The 20559-nt window shown below is 52.6% G+C and overlaps 1 protein-coding gene across 1 annotated transcript in view; it reads left to right on the plus strand.

Moving 5' to 3' along the window:
* LOC134032346 (transcription factor COE1-like) overlaps window positions 1-20559 on the plus strand; it is a 93463-nt gene that overhangs the window by 16807 nt on the left and 56097 nt on the right. The window contains exon 5 of the mRNA XM_062476304.1: window positions 2780-2876. Within this exon, the coding sequence (XP_062332288.1) occupies window positions 2780-2876 (97 nt within the window). The remainder of the gene's footprint in view (window positions 1-2779; window positions 2877-20559) is intronic.

A 20559-nucleotide genomic window follows, 5' to 3' on the forward strand; every position in this document is an offset into this window, starting at 1 on the left:
GACAGAGTGACCTGAAGCATTTGAACAACAAATGAAATAAGTTCATACAATGAGTATCAGCACATTCTGTAGTGTTCTTCATCTGTTGTTAAGTTGAATGGATGTAAATAAAGATTTCTATGAATGGGACTGTGGATTGGATTCTACAGCGATCTGTGGCCATCATCAGCTTGCAGTCGGCCCATTCTTAAACTGGAGGCCCGCGCTTCCAGAACCTCAACCATGGCACCGTGCAGTTGGGTTGGCACAGCCTGTCACAGAGGACCGGCCTGGGCACGGTCTTGCCAGCCCTGGGCCCTGTGGCCCTGGGCCCTGGGCCCTGGGCCCTGTGGCCCTGTGTACCAGCCTGCCTGCCAGCGGCTGGAGCAGGACAGAGAGAGAGAGAGGAGGGAGGGGGAGAGAGGACTAGAGAGAGAGGACTAGAGAGAGAATGAGGTAGAGAGAAAGAGAAGGATAGAGAAAGAGAGGGATGGAGAAAGAGAGGGCGACAGAGAGAGAGGTTTGCCATGCCTGCCACAGGCGTCCTCTCCCAGCCAAGCAGACTGGCACAATGCTCCAGGTCTGGCCGCTGCCCGCGCATACAGACTCCTGTGATTACAGCACTTGCCCTTTGAAAACAGGCCCTGCATTCACATCCATTCACATTCCCTCCCAGTCTTATCACACCCCTGTGAATCCACACACACTGTGTTCCCACTCTGAAGCTGGTCTTCAGGTTCCTCAGGGACACTTTGAAGACCAAGTGTTTTTTTCTTCATGTGTCTGTGTGTTCTTTTCTCTCTTTCTTTCTGTAAAAGCAAAGCTGTGATAGTTGAGCTTTGACACACTGAGGCAACCTTCTTTGTCGCTTAAGTAGATTCCACTTGTTGGACGACATTTGAAGTGTCTTTCTCTGGCGAGCGGAGATACGGTGGTAATGATGCTGGTGTGACCGGCCAAAACTCAGTGTCCTTTTATGGCAAGAACGTCCTCGCCAGGCATGCTGGCGGACTTCCTGTTTCCGTACCGACAAACGTCGCAGGCGGCTTTCTGCACATCAGCCATCAGACACTTCTCCCAATCACTCTGCGGATCTTTCTGGACTTCCCGGACACTCCTCCGAAGCTTTAGGAGTACTTCAGCCCCCAACGAGGAGGACCGGCCGGTACCAGCGCAGGCCGGTCCAGCCAGCGTGTCTGCAGCCACAGCTACTCCCAGACCTGTGTTCTCAGTCATTAGCTAGCCTGCTGCTAGCCCACTGCTGGCCCGGGGGGAAACGTCATTAAGGCGGTATTGTGGACGCTCAGCCAAGGTTTGTTTTCGTCTTTGGAAAGGGGCCCCGGGTCCCTGGAGGGGCCCAGGCTGGGCTCATGGGGTCCAGTTTGTTTGTGACACTTCTTTCGCAGTTTGAGGAGGTTGTCACCACAGCAGCACCAGTGGGTTTCCAATGCTAATTGGTCTCCTGGAACCTTCGCTAATGGTTCCAAGTAGCTGGGGGAATAAATTATTGTGGCGCGTTCTATGGCAACAGTCACACACACACGCATATACGGGCACACAAAGAGCAGTGTTGAATAAACACACGCACGCACACAAAAACCTAGAGCTTAGTTTATGTTTTTCTCTACTTAGAGATCAAACAGTGTGATAAATGATTCATAAAGCGGGTTCATTTGGCATTCTCTGGCTCCAGTTGACACTTGTTTGTCAAATGGCAATTTGATTCAGGACAGCATGGGGTGTGTGTAGTGGGATAATTGGTCTTCACTCTGTCTTCAGTATGATTAATTTTTAAGAATCTCCGGTAGAGATGGAGATGACTGTTCTAATGACACAATGCTATCAAAACCAGGAGAGCTCATCCCCAAACCCAAGTTTTGTATTTTGTATTTTTTTTTAAGGTGGGAACGAATGTGTTGTCACAATTTCATCATTCTAAAACACCTATTGGAGATTGATTGGTGAGAGTTTAACCACCATATACTATATTCGTGACATTTAAAAGGACATGAACATGATCATTTCTGACAAAAGATTTTGATCTAAATCACTTAGATCTCTTTCTGAACGAACATACTCGACTCTCTGTTGTATAGCAGTGTTGTGAAAGTGGTCCAGACAAACCCCTCATCAACTCTCCCTGCCCACAATGGCACAGTGACCCTCCACACAATTTGGCAGAGTTCTCTTTCCAAACCCCACCACCCCCCTCCTCCTCCTCCCTGATCCAACATGCCTCCACACCAGCATTCAGGAAGGGCCAGGGTGGCACAGGTCTGGGTCAGGGGGGTTGGCACAAGGGGGGCATGGTGGCACTGCCGGAGGATGGGGGAGGAGGGGGGCCTGGGTGGGGAGGGGGAGGAAGGGGAGGAGGAGGGGGGGGGGGAAGGAGAGGTGTAGTCCCTGCTTCTCTGGACGCTGTCCAAACTGTCAACGGGGAGGAGAGTGACCTTGGCTGGAGCACAGCCCAGCTGGACGGAGGGGGGAGGGAGGGGGGAGGAGGGGGGAGGGAGGGGGGAGGAGGGGGGAGGGCATGGTGGCTCTACCACCCGGCAGCCTGCCACATTGCTCTCCTCTCTGACTCCTTGCCATCCCATGCCACGGCCTGCCCGTGGTCGACAGTCAGAGTCCAGCTCGTAATTGTTAATGACTGTGGAGAAGCCAGGGTATCTTTCAGTCCTCGTAACCCTGACGACTCCTGAAAAGTGTGTCTTTATGTGTGTGTGTGTGTGTGTAGGGGTGTTTGTGTGTGTGTGTGTGTGTTTGACTTAAAGACAGTGCTCTGCCCAGTGTACTGCAGGCTGTAACAGTGTGTGTTTGTCTTCCAGCCGCTGTTGTGACAAGAAGAGCTGTGGTAACCGCAACGAGACCCCTTCTGACCCTGTCATCATCGACAGGTAGGAACACTCCTCCTCTCTCATCCCTCCTCCCTCCTCCTCCCTCTCTCATCCCTCCTCCTCCTCTCTCATCCCTCCTCCTCTCTCATCCCTCCTCCCTCTCTCATCCCTCCTCCTCTCTCATCCCTCCTCCTCTCTCATCCCTCCTCCCTCTCACCTCCCTCCTCCCTCTCTCATCCCTCCTCCCTCTCTCATCCCTCCTCCTCCTCTCTCATCCCTCCTCCCTCTCACCTCCCTCCTCCTCTCTCATCCCTCCTCCCTCTCTCATCCGTCCTCCTCTCTCATCCCTCCTTCTCTCTCATCCCTCCTTCCTCTCTCATCCCTCCTTCTCTCTCATCCCTCCTTCCTCTCTCTCTCTTAAGAACATCACAGTCCTTGTGGCTTCGCACATGCCCTGGTGCAACTCACCTCCATCCAAACTGCCACACACACACACACATTCTCACCACACACTCACACACACCTCAGTAGAACTGGACACACGGTAAAACTCCCCTCAATCCAAACTGCCACAGACACTCTACTCCAGCTTGTGGTCGTCCGCCAAAAATACTTTCACCTGACAGGTGGCTTGCTGGGGCTAGTCCTCCACCTCAGGCTGGGCTGCTGTCTGGGTGCTGCTGTCTGGATGGTGCTGTCTGGGTGGTGCTGTCTGGGTGCTGCTGTCTGGGTGCTGCTGTCTGGGTGGTGCTGTCTGGGTGCTGCTGTCTGGGTGCTGCTGTCTGGGTGCTGCTGTCTGGGTGCTGCTGTCTGGGTGCTGCTGTCTGGGTGGTGCTGTCTGGGTGCTGCTGTCTGGGTGCTGCTGTCTGGGTGCTGCTGTCTGGATGGTGCTGTCTGGGTGGTGCTGTCTGGATGGTGCTGTCTGGTTGGTGCTGTCTGGGTGGTGCTGTCTGGGTGCTGCTGTCTGGGCGGTGCTGGCTGGGTGGTGCTGTCTGGGTGGTGCTGTCTGGATGGTGCTGTCTGGGTGGTGCTGTCTGGGTGGTGCTGCCTGGGTGCTGCTGTCTGGGTGGTGCTGTCTGGGTGGTGCTGTCTGGGTGGTGCTGTCTGGGTGCTGCTGTCTGGGTGCTGCTGTCTGGGTGGTGCTGTCTGGGTGGTGCTGTCTGGATGGTGCTGTCTGGGTGCTGCTGTCTGGGTGGTGCTGTCTGGGTGCTGCTGTCTGGATGGTGCTCTCTGGGTGGTGCTGTCTGGGTGGTGCTGTCTGGGTGGTGCTGTCTGGGTGGTGCTCTCTGGGTGGTGCTGTCTGGATGGTGCTGTCTGGGTGGTGCTGTCTGGGTGGTGCTGTCTGGATGGTGCTGTCTGGGTGGTGCTGTCTGGATGGTGCTGTCTGGGTGGTGCTGTCTGGGTGGTGCTGTCTGGGTGCTGCTGTCTGGGCGGTGCTGGCTGGGTGGTGCTGTCTGGGTGGTGCTGTCTGGATGGTGCTGTCTGGGTGGTGCTGTCTGGGTGGTGCTGCCTGGGTGCTGCTGTCTGGGTGCTGCTGTCTGGGTGGTGCTGTCTGGGTGGTGCTGTCTGGATGGTGCTGTCTGGGTGGTGCTGTCTGGGTGGTGCTGTCTGGGTGCTGCTGTCTGGGCGGTGCTGGCTGGGTGGTGCTGTCTGGGTGGTGCTGTCTGGATGGTGCTGTCTGGTTGGTGCTGTCTGGGTGGTGCTGCCTGGGTGCTGCTGTCTGGGTGCTGCTGTCTGGGTGGTGCTGTCTGGGTGGTGCTGTCTGGATGGTGCTGTCTGGGTGGTGCTGTCTGGGTGCTGCTGTCTGGGTGCTGCTGTCTGGGTGCTGCTGTCTGGGTGGTGCTGTCTGGGTGGTGCTGTCTGGATGGTGCTGTCTGGGTGCTGCTGTCTGGGTGGTGCTGTCTGGGTGGTGCTGTCTGGGTGCTGCTGTCTGGGCGGTGCTGTCTGGGTGCTGCTGTCTGGGTGCTGCTGTCTGGGTGGTGCTGTCTGGGCTCCTGAAGTCTGATGCAACCCCAGCCCAAACACCCCTGTCCTCACCCCTGTCCTCACCCCTGACACAGCTGGGATCTCGCTGTGCACACCGTGTACAAGAACAACCCAAATACCTTCTTTTTTTTTTTACAAAATACGAAATTTTCTAAATTTTTCTTTTTCTTTCTTTCAACCTTGAACACCCCGAATGTGCTGTGCACTTGTGTTCTCTGATGGTGTGTGTTGGTGGAGGTGGAGGGGGAAGTTCATTATGTGCAGCTGGAACCAAGACTTCCGTCCTCTCGCTCAATGTCAGCTGGCCCTTGAGGAAGCGTGTGACTGCCTGCCTCTGACTGGCTCCGTGGTGCTGGCGTGAACCAGTGACCCCGTCCAGAAACCTAGCGGGGGCACCAAGGTCATTACCAAATCCATGTTGGCTCGTTAAGGACAGCTTGGAGAAAGGCCAGGGGAAAGTAGGCTGTGAGGACGGATGGTAGTGACCCTCCCAACACACACACACATTCACCTACACACACACACATGCATAGACATGCATACTCACACACACACACACTCATGCACACACACACACCCACACACACACACATACACACATACACGCACACATTCTCACTTACACATACTCACACACACACACACAATGTCTTCTCACCTCGTGCTGCCAGGGAGTGTGTGATAGGTGTGACTGTAGAGATTGTGTCATCCTCCCTATCTGAGGAACAGTAGGAGACAAGAGATGCTCACGATGAACAACCAAGAGTTCAACTTATGTTCTGATTAATGAGCTGATTTTACGATAGCCATCCACACACACTGACCTCACACACACGCACTCTCACACAGACCACACACACACACACTCTCACACACATTCATGCATACATACTAAATTCACATCCCTTTATTTGCACACATTGCCATCACCATCAATTTTGGGTGCAAGTACCCCCCCCCCTGCTCTGTCTCTGTGCTGTGTTAGTTACCCCCCTCCCGGTGCCCCCCCCCCCCCTCCCGATGCCCCCCCCCCCTCCCGGTGCCCCCCCCCCCCCTCCCGGTGCCCCCCCCCCCCCTCCCGGTGCCTGTGTTTAGCATGGACAGCTCCAGGGCAGTGATTTACAGGAACCCAGGCCGCACCACTGCATTTTAGCGCCCTATTAAGAGATGCAGGATTTATGGCCACGCCGCCTTAAGCCCCTTAAACCAACAGATAAATCAGTGAGTCCGGGGTGTGGGGGTGGAGGGTGGCTATTGGTGACCCATCATGCAAATCTACCCCATCAGTGGCCACTGTAAAGCGCCTCGATTCACGGGCTTCCGGCTCCCCCGTCTCTGTTGTTTCAAGCGCCGCCCAGGTGTATAAATCTAACAGCCGTCCGGCCCTGGCTTGCTTCACAGATCGTCACCAGTAAACACTATTCCATGCAACTCATTTGTGCACAAACACACATGCGCTCACACAAAGACACACACATTCTCACACACACACAGTCACACACATAAACATCTAATGAGAACATGTTCAGCTGCAGGTGTGTATTCCATTATACAAGTGATACATGACGATGTATAAATACATCATTTCAATCCTATAGAAACCTCAGTCTCAGTTCTGCGGTGTGCTCTGCTTAGTCATTCTGTCTGTCCAACACGTTACTGCGGCCTTAGTATGACATGCTGGCAGCTCACTTACATGACCACATACGACATGCATCCCACCAGCATTAAGGATTGGTAGATCATACATTTGGACGGTGATTCTACTCAGAGGTCTAACCTGCCAACCAGGAAGCGTTTCGTTTCCTCGGCTGTCACCTAATGGCCACAATCCTGCTGAGCGGAGCAGAAAGCCACAATGGCCGAGGTGAAATATTAGAGTCCGAGGCCTAAAACAGGTGTTATTACAAGCTAATATCGCAATTAGACAGCCGGCCAAGCTACCCGACTGGGAACATAAATTTCCAGAGACTGTCAGAGCTCACAGGGAACCCAGGTCTAATTACCCAGGGTGCACCTCTCAGCCCCTCCCCCCCCGTCCTACAACATCTCTTACTTTAATGTGGACAGGACATGGAAGTCGCGCCCTCTCTCCTCCCCCCTCGCTCTCCTCCCTGTCACCTGGGGGGAGGGGGGAGAGACGGGGGAGATGGAGGGTGGCCTTTCACCCCTCCGACGTCCCCCCTCCCCCGTACCACCCCCCTCCAAGCTTTTACCTGTCTCTTAATCACCCCCCTGGCCCGAACAGTGGGACATTTGCGTTGGGCCATTCCTCTTGCTCGCTGTTACAGGAGTCAATGGCTTCTAAACTGTCCATCTCTCATTAGCCCACAGGGGGAGTGGCCTGGTACTGTAGGACAGTCACTGTGGGATGTTTAATACTGAACTGCATCTAGGAGAGGGGGAGGGAGGGGGGAGAGAGAGGAGTGTGAGGGAGGGAGAGAGAGAGTGAGTGAGAGAGTATGAGGGTGAGGAGATGAGGGGGTGAGTGAGGGGTGAGTAGGTGAGGGAGTGAAGGGGTGTGGAGATATGGAGATGAGGGGGTGAAGAGATGAGGGAGTGAGGAGGTGAGGGGGTGAGGAGATGAGGGGGTGAAGAGGTGAAGGGGTGAGGAGATGAGGGAGGTGAGGGGGTGAGGAGATGAGGAGATGAGGGGGTGAGGGAGTTATCAGCCTCTCCGGACCCTTCCTAGCAATCCCAGCCTATTGATCGTCCGAGCGAGCCCATCGGTGCCGACCAGATTAAGAGTATAGATTTACAATAAAAACAGGACATCACTCGGCAGCATGGATAAAATTGAAAGGAGGAAAAGAAGGGAAAAAAGAAGTCCTGGAATGGCTGTGAGAGAGGCAGGAGGCAGAGGAAAGGGCTGTGAGAGAGGCAGGAGACAGAGGAAAGGGCTGTGAGAGAGGCAGGAGGCAGAGGAAAGGGCTGTGAGAGAGGCAGGAGGCAGAGGAAAGGGCTGTGAGAGAGGCAGGAGGCAGAGGAAAGGGCTGTGAGAGAGGCAGGAGGCAGAGGAAAGGGCTGTGAGAGAGGCAGGAGACAGAGGAAAGGGCTGTGAGAGAGGCAGGAGGCAGAGGAAAGGGCTGTGAGAGAGGCAGGAGACAGAGGAAAGGGCTGTGAGAGAGGCAGGAGGCAGAGGAAAGGGCTGTGAGAGAGGCAGGAGGCAGAGGAAAGGGCTGTGAGAGAGGCAGGAGGCAGAGGAAAGGGCTGTGAGAGAGGCAGGAGGCAGAGGAAAGGGCTGTGAGAGAGGCAGGAGGCAGAGGAAAGGGCTGTGAGAGAGGCAGGAGGCAGAGGAAAGGGTTGTCACACAGGAAGAAAAAGCAGGAGGTCGCTGCAAGGTTTTATGGGTAATTTGTACGGGGTTATGTATGTGGAGAGGGGTGGCGGCGGTTACAAGGGTCCAAGTGCTGTGACGAGATTCCACGTCTTGGTTTTATGTGGGTTATTGAAGGGAGCTCTGATCTATAGAGAATGTTTTAATGCCTTTTTATGGGCCTGACAATGGAGGTCAGCTGTTATGGGCAGTGCATTGTGGGTAGTGCGTGACATTGCCTGTGTTTGGGGATGTAATGGTGCTGTTGGAGGGCCGGGGGGTCGGGGGGGAACGTGGCCATGCTGGGCCCGGGAGGTAGAGGGGGTAGAGAGGGGGCTAGAGAGGGGGGATGGGGGTAGAGAGGGGGGACAGAGGGGGTGTAAAATATGGATGGGGGACTGTGGGTAGCTCCGGTGGGGGCCTGGTGTCCCAGCTTAATTATTCAGGATATCCTTTCCTCCTACTGGGGGCAGGACCACTGCTGCTTCCCCAAGCTGCAACATGCAGGGAGGGGGGGAGGGGGGGAGAGCAGGGGAGAAAGAGAGAGAAAGAGGGGAGGGGGTAAAGAAAGGGGAGAAAAGGGAGAGGGGGATGTGGGGAGAGAGAGTGATCTCTGTACACACCATGTTCCCAAAGAGACCATGTTCTCTTTGGGATGTTTTTGGGATGTTTGCGAGGGCATTCCAAATGTTCCATTTTGGTCTCTATGACAGTGGATGTCTTCACTGGTAGTTTTTGCTTGTGTGTATGTGAATAGGTGTGTGTGTGTGTATAATATATTTATGTGTTTGTGTCTGGGCTACCCAGACGACCTTGAGGACCACTCTACAGAGTAAAGATGGAAATATCAGCACCAGTGTTTGTGGTTTACCCCCCTCGCCTTCCAAGGGGGTATCTGTTCCAGCATGTACACACACACACACACACTTACGCTCTCTCTCTCACACACACACACACACACACACACACACACACACACACACACCAAGCACAGCAGCTTCCCAACCACATTGAGCCCAGGCCACAATCCCACTACCCCAGAATAATATGATCTCTCTGGGTAGAGAGCCACCACAACCCTCCTGGTTCCACCTTCAGCCTGGAACTCTCCCTCTCCTTAAACTCTCCTCAGGCTCGGAAATTTCAGGTCAGAGATTTACCTCTGACCTGCAGGACTCTGAACCATGGAACCATACCAGCTCTCGAGAAAGTTGCGCAGAGGATGGCCATGTCAATATTTGAGTGTTATTATCCATAAAAAAGAGAAAATCTTCCGATCTATTCACCGGTTGTCAGGCTGCTTTCACGTCCTGCAAGCCCAAGGCTTCTCTCTCTCTCTCTCTCTCTCTCTCTCTCTCTCTCTCTCTCTCTCTCTCTCTCTCTCTCTCTCTCTCTCTCTCTCTCTCTCTCTCTCTCTCTCTCTCTCTCTCTCTCTCTCTCTCTGTTATTCAATTTAAATATTTGCACATTGCCATTAATCAGATATACCATCTATACTCAGCAGTCATCAAATGGTTTTCCCACCCTGAGAGGCACCTCTGTCTCTGGTGTGTGAGCTGGCAGCGGGAGGTAGCAGGGGGGGCCTGTTCCTCTACCTGTCTCCGTGTCTCTGCCCTGGGGCCACACCCGTCTGGGTGGGTCCATTAGGCCCCGCTGAAGCCTGGGCCCCCAGCACAGCCTCAGGCCAGGGGGAGTTGATGTAATCTGGGCAGAAGTGTGCAATGGCCCGGGGTGCTTTGAAAAGCCATTTAACCAGGAGGGGAAAAGGTTTCCCTCTTTCCTGACTTGGCTGGGCGGGTTCTCATGATGTAATTCCCTGTGTCGTCTTCTTGGATGTGTGATATCTGATCAGGACATGGTTGATGATTTTGAGGTGGACTTTATGTTTTTATTAGCAGATAATATTAACAAAGTGTCATTCAAATAGTGCATATCGAAAGTACAGCAGAATATCAGGGACCAGAAGTGCAGGAACAGTCTGTGTTTACCAGGAACAGAAACTTTGAACTGCAGTGGTCTTTATGAGAAGACTGAAATGAGGCCGAACATCCTCCTCACCTCTCCTCTCTCAGTCCCAACCTCCAGCAGAGGCTGGGTCTGTCTCCAGAGACCCCAGGTGGAGAGCTCATGTGAGGGGCCATGGGAACCAGGTGAACGCCCCCCCCTCCACCTCTCCATCCCTCCTCCATCCCTCCAAGCATGGCACCTTGCTAAGCCTGCCTCCCCTTCAACACCTGGCTGCCTGTCACTAACACTGCTGCCCCCCCACGCCCCCCCTCCCCCTGTGAGACAGAAGAGATCGATCCAGTCTTGTTGATCCTGCTGTTGACAGATCACTGCCTCCTGGGCCTCTCACAGGGCTGACCCAGGGTGGGATGTAATCTGCCTGTGTCAACAGCAGCCCGGGAACCCCAGCAGCACGCCCTGCCTCCTCCGCCCTCGTCCGCTCTCATCCTCTCACCCTGCTCTCATCCTCTCACCCTGCTCTCATCCCTTCACCCTGCTCTCATCCTCTCACCCTGCTCTCATCCTCTCACCCTGCTCTCATCCTCTTACCCTGCTCTCATCCCTTCACCCTGCTCTCATCCTCTCACCCTGCTCTCATCCTCTCACCCTGCTCTCATCCCTTCACCCTGCTCTCATCCTCTCACCCTGCTCTCATCCTCTCACCCTGCTCTCATCCTCTCACCCTGCTCTCATCCCCTCACCTTGCTCTCTTCCTCTCACCCTGCTCTCATCCTCTCACCCTGCTCTCATCCCCTCACCCTGCTCTCATCCTCTCACCCTGCTCTCATCCCCTCACCTTGCTCTCTTCCTCTCACCCTGCTCTCATCCTCTCACCCTGCTCTCATCCTCTCACCCATCCCCTCCATCATCCCTTGGCCTCTCCTCCTCCTCCTGTCCTCCTCAACCCTGCCCCGTAATCTGCTCTCTACCCCTTCATCTTTCTCTCTGTCGTAGTAATAACCCGAGTGTTTCCCCAATTAAGAATGCACCCATAATAGCCAACTATCTCTCTCTCTCTCTCCTTCTTTCCCTCTTTCTGTCTCTCTTTCTGTCTCTCTGTGTGTCTTACTCTCTTTGTCTTACTGTCCCGCTATCTGTCTATTCTCTCTATTTCTCTCTCTCTCTCTCTCACACACACACACCATCTTTATCAGGAATATGAATGCGATGCGGCTAATTAAGGAATCCCATCCATGCTCGTAGCAGATGTGTGAAGGTGGCGAGCTAATTTCTCAGAGGATAGCAGCGCTCCAGAAGCGGCCATGAAAGGCGAGGTTTGTTGGGCTGTTGTTGATCCGTGAGGTGCGTCTGCTGGAGGTGTTGATGGGATCAGGCCTGCAGAGCAGCGCTCCCCTGGCTGCTTCCTGCTCTCCTTCCTCACACAGACGTACAGCGAACGCTCTCCTCACCTCTCTCTCCTTCCTCACACCGACGTACAGCGAACGCTCTCCTCACCTCTCTCTCCTTCCTCACACAGACGTACAGCGAACGCTCTCCTCACCTCTCTCTCCTTCCTCACACCGACGTACAGCGAACGCTCTCCTCACCTCTCTCCCCTTCCTCACACCGACGTACAGCGAACGCTCTCCTCAGCTCTCTCTCCTTCCTCACTTCAGGCTTTCTGGTTGTTCGGAGCTGTTGTAGCATCGGCCCAGGTTTCCCAAATAATGACTTTGAGGACGAGTAATCGTCACCAGAGAACAATTTGGTAGCCTCACGCTTTGACGTTTTTGGGTGCCTCCAATCCTGACATATTTCCAACGTTCAAACCGATTTCTATCCTTCCATCCTTTCAGACTGCCAGACTTTCTCACTCCCCTGACTTCCACCCAAGTTAGATGTCTAGACTTCCTGTTGCTGTTCAAAGCCTCGGTCTGTTGTCCAAGGAGCTACATAACCACTTAGCCCCCATAGCTGAGAGATAAATATTCAGCTCTTTAAGTGTATCTGATGGTCAACAGCTGTCGGGGTGTGTTTGGGCGGCTGGTGTTTGTCGACTGAGGCTATTGGGAACCAGGTGGGTGGAGGAGGGTGGGGGAAGGGCGACACACCACCAACACCCAGCGCTGTGCTCTTCATCCTGGGGGGCCGGGGCTGGTGTGAGGGCTGCAAACTCAACTGGGCATGCCCAGACCGGCCAGAACAGCCGAGAAGTAAGAAGGAAGAGGGCGAGCGCAGGAAAGGCGAGGAGGAGTGTGGAGGTGGAGGAGAGCGGAGGTGTGGATGAGAGGAGGGAGAGGAGAGGTGACGAGGGGTTGTGGAACAGAGGGGGCGATGAGGTAGTGAGAATGAGACAGGATGGGGGGATGGGTGGAGGGAGAGAGGGAGGGAGAGAGGGGCAGGGCAGGAGGAGACAGAGAGGCAGATTAAGAGGGTATTGATTTCTATATAAAGATTCAGAGATTTGATATGAGGGTCTGTCACAGCAGAGTGGCTGTCCACATGAGAGGACCAGCAACAGGGGAGGTTGGAAAGGAATCCGTTACATAACAGCCAGTCATCAGTCTGCCTCCATCTTATCACAAACACTGACACAAATGGGCCAGTGTAGAAACTCAATAGAGCCCCATGAATAAATATGGATTATTTTAAACTGTATTGCTGCCGCTAATTTAGCAGGCTTCAATGTACAGTACACCATAATGTAGCGTTTAAAAAAGAAATATAGAACTTGTAGTTTATTCATCTTTTACTGTTAAGTGTTATTGTCTTGATGTCGGTTTGGGTTGGTTAAGTGTGGGATGTAGCTTTGCATCTTGATAAACAAGTAAAATGCTAAATATTGATTTAAACCTTATTAGTATGGAGCGAGTGTTTGATCTTAGTGTTCTCTTACTTATGAGACAAGCAACTTAATTTTCAAGAAGTAAAAAAAAGAAAGAGTTCATCAATCGAAAAACATGCACCGACTACGTTTACTACTTTGGTAAGGGATTGTGAATGGCCGGTTTTGCAGTGTTGGTTGTCTATCAAGCTAACACCACAGCAGTTGCAACAGACAGTTTATATCCCCCTGATTGTAAGGTTTAGCTTTGTGTGTGTGAATCCTAGACTTTGTTATGTGCTGTGTACATATCTCACCAGGGAGGCGGGGTCATACATATTTGATGCTGTTCTGACGCTTGGACAGGATGAGACCCTATTGCTTTCACCACCCCCTCCTCACACACACACACACACACGCACACACACACACGCACACACACACACATGCACGCAGACACACACACACATGCAGACACACACACATGCACGCAGACACACACACACGCAGACACACACCTACACATACAGACATATTCACACAAACACACACATACAGGAGCAAACACACAGAAACACCCAAGAAAAACGAATTTAAATAAGCCAAACGTAACTTACACACAAATAAGGACATTTACATGTGCACATGCAGACAAACATACAGAAGAAAAACATTTGTTAATCATAAAACACACATTTGTGATATTTGTAGATCCTGAGCCACGCTTTCTGGCTCTGCATCCTCCTGCACAAAGGGATTCACACACTCACACACACACACACAGACTGACGCTCACTCACCCACAACACAAATCAATACCAATTTATAATTCAGGATTGCTGGAGTTTGGGTTTTAGGGCAGGCTAGCTTCCAGCCTTCATAAATATTACAGTGTTATTGACTTGATCCGAATGAATTGGAGATTTTCCCTCCCCTCCCTCAGTCCTCCTCGACTCCCATCTTCTTGTTTCAGGGTGCTGAGCAATAAAGTGCTTTTATTTATTCCCTTTGAGTTAGAGATGAGAGGCCTAACTGGATACAAATTTGATCCCCTGGAATGAAATAAAGTGGGTAATGGAGGACGGAGACAAACCTGGAAAGAGAGAGAGAGAGAGAGAGAGAGAGAGAGAGAGAGAGAGAGAGAGAGAGAGAGAGAGAGAGGGAGAGAGAGAGAGGCAGAGAGAGAGGCAGAGAGAGAGAGGCAGAGAGAGAGAGAGGCAGATAGAGAGGGGCAGAGAGAGAGGGCGAGATGAAAAGGGTGAGAGAGAGAGAGAGAGAGAGAGAGAGAGAGAGAGAGAGGGAGGGGGAGAGAGAGAGAGAGAGAGAGAGAGAGAGAGAGAGAGAGAGAGAGAGAGAGAGAGAGAGAGAGAGAGAGAGAGGGAGGGAGAGAGAGAGGGAGGGAGAGTCCTAGTGAGCTCTGGGATCCTTTTCAGACGAATGATTAGTCCATGTCTCATCCTGGCCGCCTCACTGTTCCAGAATCTCACCTTTCAAACAGCCTGAAAGCAGCTCCAAAAAAAAACAAAAACAAAACAGTGCAATACTCAAGATCTGGCTATTTATTCTTTTCAGTCTGTAGACTTAAAGAGGACATTCTAAATGACCTGTCAGGCTAGTTGTAGTAGATAAGCGCCCTACTTGATTTATCAAACGCAACTTTCGTTTTACACACATATGTGCTACTGCTCTTGCGTAACCCGCCATCCACACTTAGAACTGGAGTCGTAATGTTACAGCAGGGCAGTGTTATCCAAAGATTGTCGTGAGATTACCATACCGGTCAATGTTTGGGTACTTAAATCCTGGAGACGAGGGGAGAGGGGGCTGCAGTTGAGCTGAAACAATTGGTATACCTTAGTATCCCGAATGTTGCAATCTGAAGTTTTTTGGCTCAATTCTTTTGGGCTCAAATTTCTTTTGATCGTTTTTGGGATCTGTTTTTGGGATCTGAATTTTACTGTTAGAATTTGAGCAACCTGAATTTCTGAACATTGAATTTTATTTTTTACATTGAAATAAATTCACATTTCAATTTTAAAGAGGTGAATTCAAAACCGAAAAATGTGGTGGTGTTATCACACCCTGGAATCATACCAGCTAGCTACATATGATGCTATCACCCTGGCCTGTGACTGGGGCGTTTCTGCAGCTGTCCAGAAGCTAACAAGCTTTATATATATATGGCTAGCTAGTTAGCTACCGTTAGCTTCACTTTTCACCACAAAAACAATTGTGACTAAACCTTCCAGCCGATACAAGCAACACATTCGGCCTCAGCCATGCCAAATGCAAGCACTCTCAATAATAGTTGTTGTCCATAGGGAAGGGTAAAAATGGGTGGATATCCAGGTGACTGGCCCTGTTGTGACTAGACGCAGAGGTAGACTCACCTTTATGATGGTAACGTCAGTAATGATGGTGTGTGTAAATGAAATACTCAAGAAGACACGCGGCAACACACACAACACCCCACCACCACACATGCACAACAACCACCCCCCCCCACACACACACATGCACACACACACACACACACAGACAGAGCGTGTCTATCACATGAGTCTGTCCTGACCTGTGTAACCTCCCCAGCCTAGATCTCCTGGGTAGTTCTCGCTGAAAGAAAATCAATGATGTCATAAAGCAGCCAGCAGAACAGGCTTCTCTGCTCTGGGACCAGCCAGCCACACCTCTCTACACGTTAACAAACTACAGGATACACACACAAGCATGTATATATACATACAGACACACACTATCTCACACACACGTTGACACTAGTGTGTAGAGAGCAGAGTGGAGGTCCAAGAGCTCAGAGGAATAGGGATTTGGGTGTGGAGTGTGTTCCCCAGAATTCAATACACACAGCAACTCTACAGCCCCACGTTAATCCTCTAATCAAGACCTGGGAACACTGCTGCAACAGCAGCTAGCTGGGAGCACACACACTCACACACTCACACACACACACACACACACACACACACTCACACACACACACACACACACACACTCACACACTCACACACACTCACACACACACACACACACAGACGTGCGCTCACGCTCACACACACACACACCACTAGTTATACAAACTGACAATAAAAATGTACACACACACACCTTTCTGGCAGTACCAATTCACCTTCTCCTCACTATGCAAAACACTTCACTTTCACAGCCTTTCCATCCAAACACATGTATGTCCTGAGAGAAACCACAGCATTGGTAGTGAGTCCTGCCCAGCACACAGTCCTGCCCAGCACCCAGTCCTGCCCAGCACCCAGTCCTGCCCAGCACCCAGTCCTGCCCAGCACCCAGTTCTGCCCAGCACCCAGTCCTGCCCCCCTCAGACTCTGCTCTGGTCCTCCTCCCCTCACACACTGGAAGATGAATGTATCGATTTTCCTCCAGACCACGAGCACAGTTTGGGTATTTTCCCTCAGAGAGGGTCTTTACGTCTGCTGACATGTCTTCATGCACGTGTGTGAGGGCTGTGTGTGTGTGAGGGCTGTGTGTGTGTGAGGGCTGTGTGTGTGTGAGGCCTGTGTGTGTGTGAGGGCTATGTGTGTGAGAGGCCTGTGTGTGTGTGAGGCCTGTGTGTGTGTGTGTTGGTCCGCAGCATGGTCCAGATCTCCAGATATCAGCCCTAGCTGGGTATCACATACACCACGACCTTCTGGCTGTTTTAGGATTGTCTGGTGCTGGATAATCATGACTGAAATACGGAGGGAAGGGGGAGGAGTGGGGGCGGAGGGTAAGAATGGGGGGGTAGGGAGGGGGTGGAGGGAGGGAGGGAGTAAAGGGGAGTGGGTTAGGCAGGGTTGGCAAGAGTGTGTGGGGGGGCTATCTGGCACTTGGCACAGTGAGGGAGAGAGTGAGAGGAGGAGGGAGAGAAGGAGAGAGGGAGGAGAGAGGAGGAGGGAGATAAAGAGAGAGGGAGGGAGGAGGGCGGGCGAGGCAGACGTCTCTGCCCAGTCATCTTTAGCTGCAGTAAAACCCTCTTAGTGGGTAGAGCCATCTGGCGGGGCCCTGGCGGGGGCGTTACGGGCCCGGCAACGCCGGGGTCGCCATGCTTTACTGCCCAAGCCTCCCTACTGCAGATGGCGGGCGGGCACGTGGCGGGAGCCGCCAAGGTCGAGGCTGGCAGCGCGGCCGCGCGGGCAGCTAAATGGCACGCAGAGACAGGTGTGTGTGTGCTGGCCGGGTGCGAACATCAGGGCTAGGCTATGCTACATTAAAACCCAGCACTGCTGCACCATATGTGAGGGTTGGAGCCATGGAGGCATGTGTGTGTGTGTGTGTGTATAAGAATCCTGCTAGTTCAGCCTCACAGCGATGTGGGTGTTTGAATTGCAAGATGCCCCTGTTGTAATTTTGAATATGTGGATTACATACAAATGTATGTTTCGTGTGTGTGTGCGAGTGCTTTTTGTGTGCGTGTTTTCTTTGTGTGTGTTCTCTGTATGTGTGTGTGTTCTGTGTGTTCTGTGTGCGTGTGTGTGTTGAGAGGCCAAGTCCTGAGGTCTGAAGTCGTAACCACAGCACAGTGGCAGCTGGTACAGATGAATAGACATTTCAACACCGGCACAGGACGAAGCAGCACAAAGGAATTTAATAAGTATGCAGACTGAATGAAGCGCAGAGAGGAGGAGAGCTACTCAGGGACTCAACTTTCTTTCTTTTCTTTTTTTCCAATATGATGAGGTCTAACCCCCCCCCTCCCCCCTCCCTCCCCCCCTCCCTCCCTCCCTCCCTCCCCCCCCCTCCCTCCCTCCATCCATTCCTTTTTCTCCTGCAAACAGCCAGAGTTCCCCCGGCTCTCCATTGCCTCCAGCTAAAGATGAGACTGGAAATTAATTTAGGGGGTTTCATTAGATTCGCTTCTTGGCCCATTTCCTTGAGTTGGTCCCTGAGTGGAGCAGCCATGGCAGGATTCTCGCCAGTGCCAAACCTCCCCCTCACACACACACACACACACACCACCCACCCCCTTTCCCAATGCACCCCCCCCCCCACACACACACACACAGCCTTCCACAATGCACCCCCCACACACACCAAACTCCACCCTCGAGTATGCACAACCCACCAACCACCCCCCCACCAACACCACCCCCATCCCCTACCCCAGGAGAGGGGGAGCATTAAGAAGAAAGAACAAGAGGAGCAGGGGGAAAGAAAGAGAGAGAGAGAGAGAGAGAGAGAGAGAGAGAGTGACGGAGAGAGAGAGAGAGAGAGAGAGAGAGGGACGGAGAGAGAGAGAGAGAGAGAGAGAGAGAGAGAGGGACGGAGAGAGAGAGAGAGAGAGAGAGAGAGAGAGAGAGAGAGAGAGAGAGAGAGAGAGAGAGAGAGAGAGAGAGAGAGAGAGGGAGATAGACCAAGTGAAACAGATAGCAATAGAGAGAGAGAGAGAGAGACAGAAAGAGAGCAATAAGAGAGAGAGTTCATATTTTAATAATCGTCACACAGCGCCTTCCCCAACGTGTGTAAACCCAGAGCAGTGATCACCATCACCTCCACAGACGAGCGAGTGGGAGAACAGCTACTGTCTGACGCGCCAGAACCACATCGAGCCACCGACCGCCCTGAGCCCCAAGACTCAAGACCCCGTGGTGTCCCAAGCCTTCCCCCTGACTGCAGCCTCCTTTGTTTGTTTACTCTCTGTTTGGTAACGTGAGCAGAACATTCCAGGTCCTCCGCGGGATTGGCTCCGCTGGAGCGCCCCCTCGCTCTCCTCGCTCTCCTCGCTCTCCTCGCTCTCCTCGCTCTCCTCGCTCTCCTCGCTCTCCTCGCTCTCCTCGCTCTCCTCGCTCTCCTCGCTCTCCTCGCTCTCCTCTCACTCTCCTCGCTCTCCTCGCTCTCCTCTCACTCTCCTCGCTCTCCTCGCTCTCCTCTCACTCTCCTCGCTCTCCTCGCTCTCCTCTCACTCTCCTCGCTCTCCTCGCTCTCCTCTCACTCTCCTCGCTCTCCTCGCTCTCCTCGCTCTCCTCGCTCTCCTCTCACTCTCCTCGCTCTCCTCGCTCTCCTCGCTCTCTCTCGCTCTCCTCGCTCTCTCTCGCTCTCCTCGCTCTCCTCGCTCTCCTCGCTCTCCTCACTCTCCTCGCTCTCCTGCCATCTTGTCTCTCTGTTCGTGGGAAGCTTTGGTGTTGTTACACCTCCGGAAGCTTCCGTTGGCGGCACTGTCGGTGGTGCCGCCAGCGTGGTAAACGCTTGCCGCTGTTTCTTGTGTTAAGATGTGACAACACCAACTTTGCTTCTCAGAGATCCTCTTGGCTTTGTGTCGCGCATGCGACAGAGAGTCGAGGAGTTCAGTGGACATACTATCCAGCTATTTAGTATTTATTTCGATCCACTCCCTTCCTCCCTCCCTCCTCCCCTCAGTGATTTGTTTAAATAGCTTGTTGTTTACGGTTTCATCTTCTCCCAGCGTGTTGTGTTTCTGACTGTATCATATACAGAGGAGTCAGTAATCATTTGGATCTTTCCGTTTCTACATGCCATACTGTAACCGGGAAGCAGACTGCATTTAGCTTCGGTCTTTTCTTGAAAAAACCTCCCTCAAACAGCCTGAACAAAGTTCAACACCACCCTCTCCCAATCTTTCCCCACCCCCTTCTCAACACGTCCATACCCAACCACTCCTTTTGTTATGTTATATATTTTTTCTCTCAAGGTATTTTTTCGAGAAATCTCTCGCTTTTCTCCCACAGACAGACTCAGGTAAATTGAGTTTTCAAGGTGAACGTCCCATTACTGGAGAAGGTTGACAAATTAATTTGGTGGGCGCCTTGTTGCAGTGTGGTTAGCGATAGAGACCAGGCTGTCAATTTGAGAAATGAGGTCTGGCTCACGATGCCAGATGGGAGAGAAATTGAACAGCACATTAGCTATTACTTATGCAAATCACCTCGGTCCTGCACCTTAACTTAAGCCTGTTGGATGATACTTTGGGAGGCTGGAGAGTTTTAGATAATGCTAATCCCAGATCTCATCAGTGCTTCTCTCTCTCTCTCTCTCTCTCTCTCTCTCTCTCTCTCTCTCCCTCTCTCCGTCTCTCTCCCTCTCTCTCTCTCTGCTGAAAGACCTGCTGGTGTATCTCCAGGAGGACCTCTCTCTCTCTCACTTTCTTTCCCTCTCTCTCTCCCCTCTCTCTCTCTCTCTCGCTCTCTCTCTCTCTCTCACTTTCTCTCCCTCTCTCTCTCCCCCTCTTTTTCTCTCTCTCTCTCTCTCTCTCTCTCTCTCCTCTCTCCGTCTCTCTCCCTCTCTCTCTCTCTGCTGAAAGACCTGCTGGTGTATCTCCAGGATTGAACTAGGCACCAACAGGCACATCCTGTGTGTGTATGTTCTGTTGTCTTTGACAGAACACACTCGTTCTCAAACCCCCACTTTGCTGTCGTGTTCTACCCCCTGCTCTCTGCACCATCCCACATCAGCCTGAAACCCCCTCTTCCTCCTCTACCTCCCCTTCCTCCTCCTCCTCCTCCTCGTCAGCAGACAGCACGGACCAGGACCCTGCGTCCAGGTGTTCATTTAACGCCTAGCGACAGCGTGGCGAGGACACCCTTGAGCCTGCTTTGCTCCATAAGCCGTGTAGCCAATATAACACAGTAGGAATAGAACATAATGTAATTAGCCATGCCCAATGCCTGGCCTTCTCCCCCTCACAC

Source organism: Osmerus eperlanus, chromosome 13, assembly GCF_963692335.1.
Source record: "Osmerus eperlanus chromosome 13, fOsmEpe2.1, whole genome shotgun sequence".
Classification (NCBI taxonomy): domain Eukaryota; kingdom Metazoa; phylum Chordata; class Actinopteri; order Osmeriformes; family Osmeridae; genus Osmerus; species Osmerus eperlanus.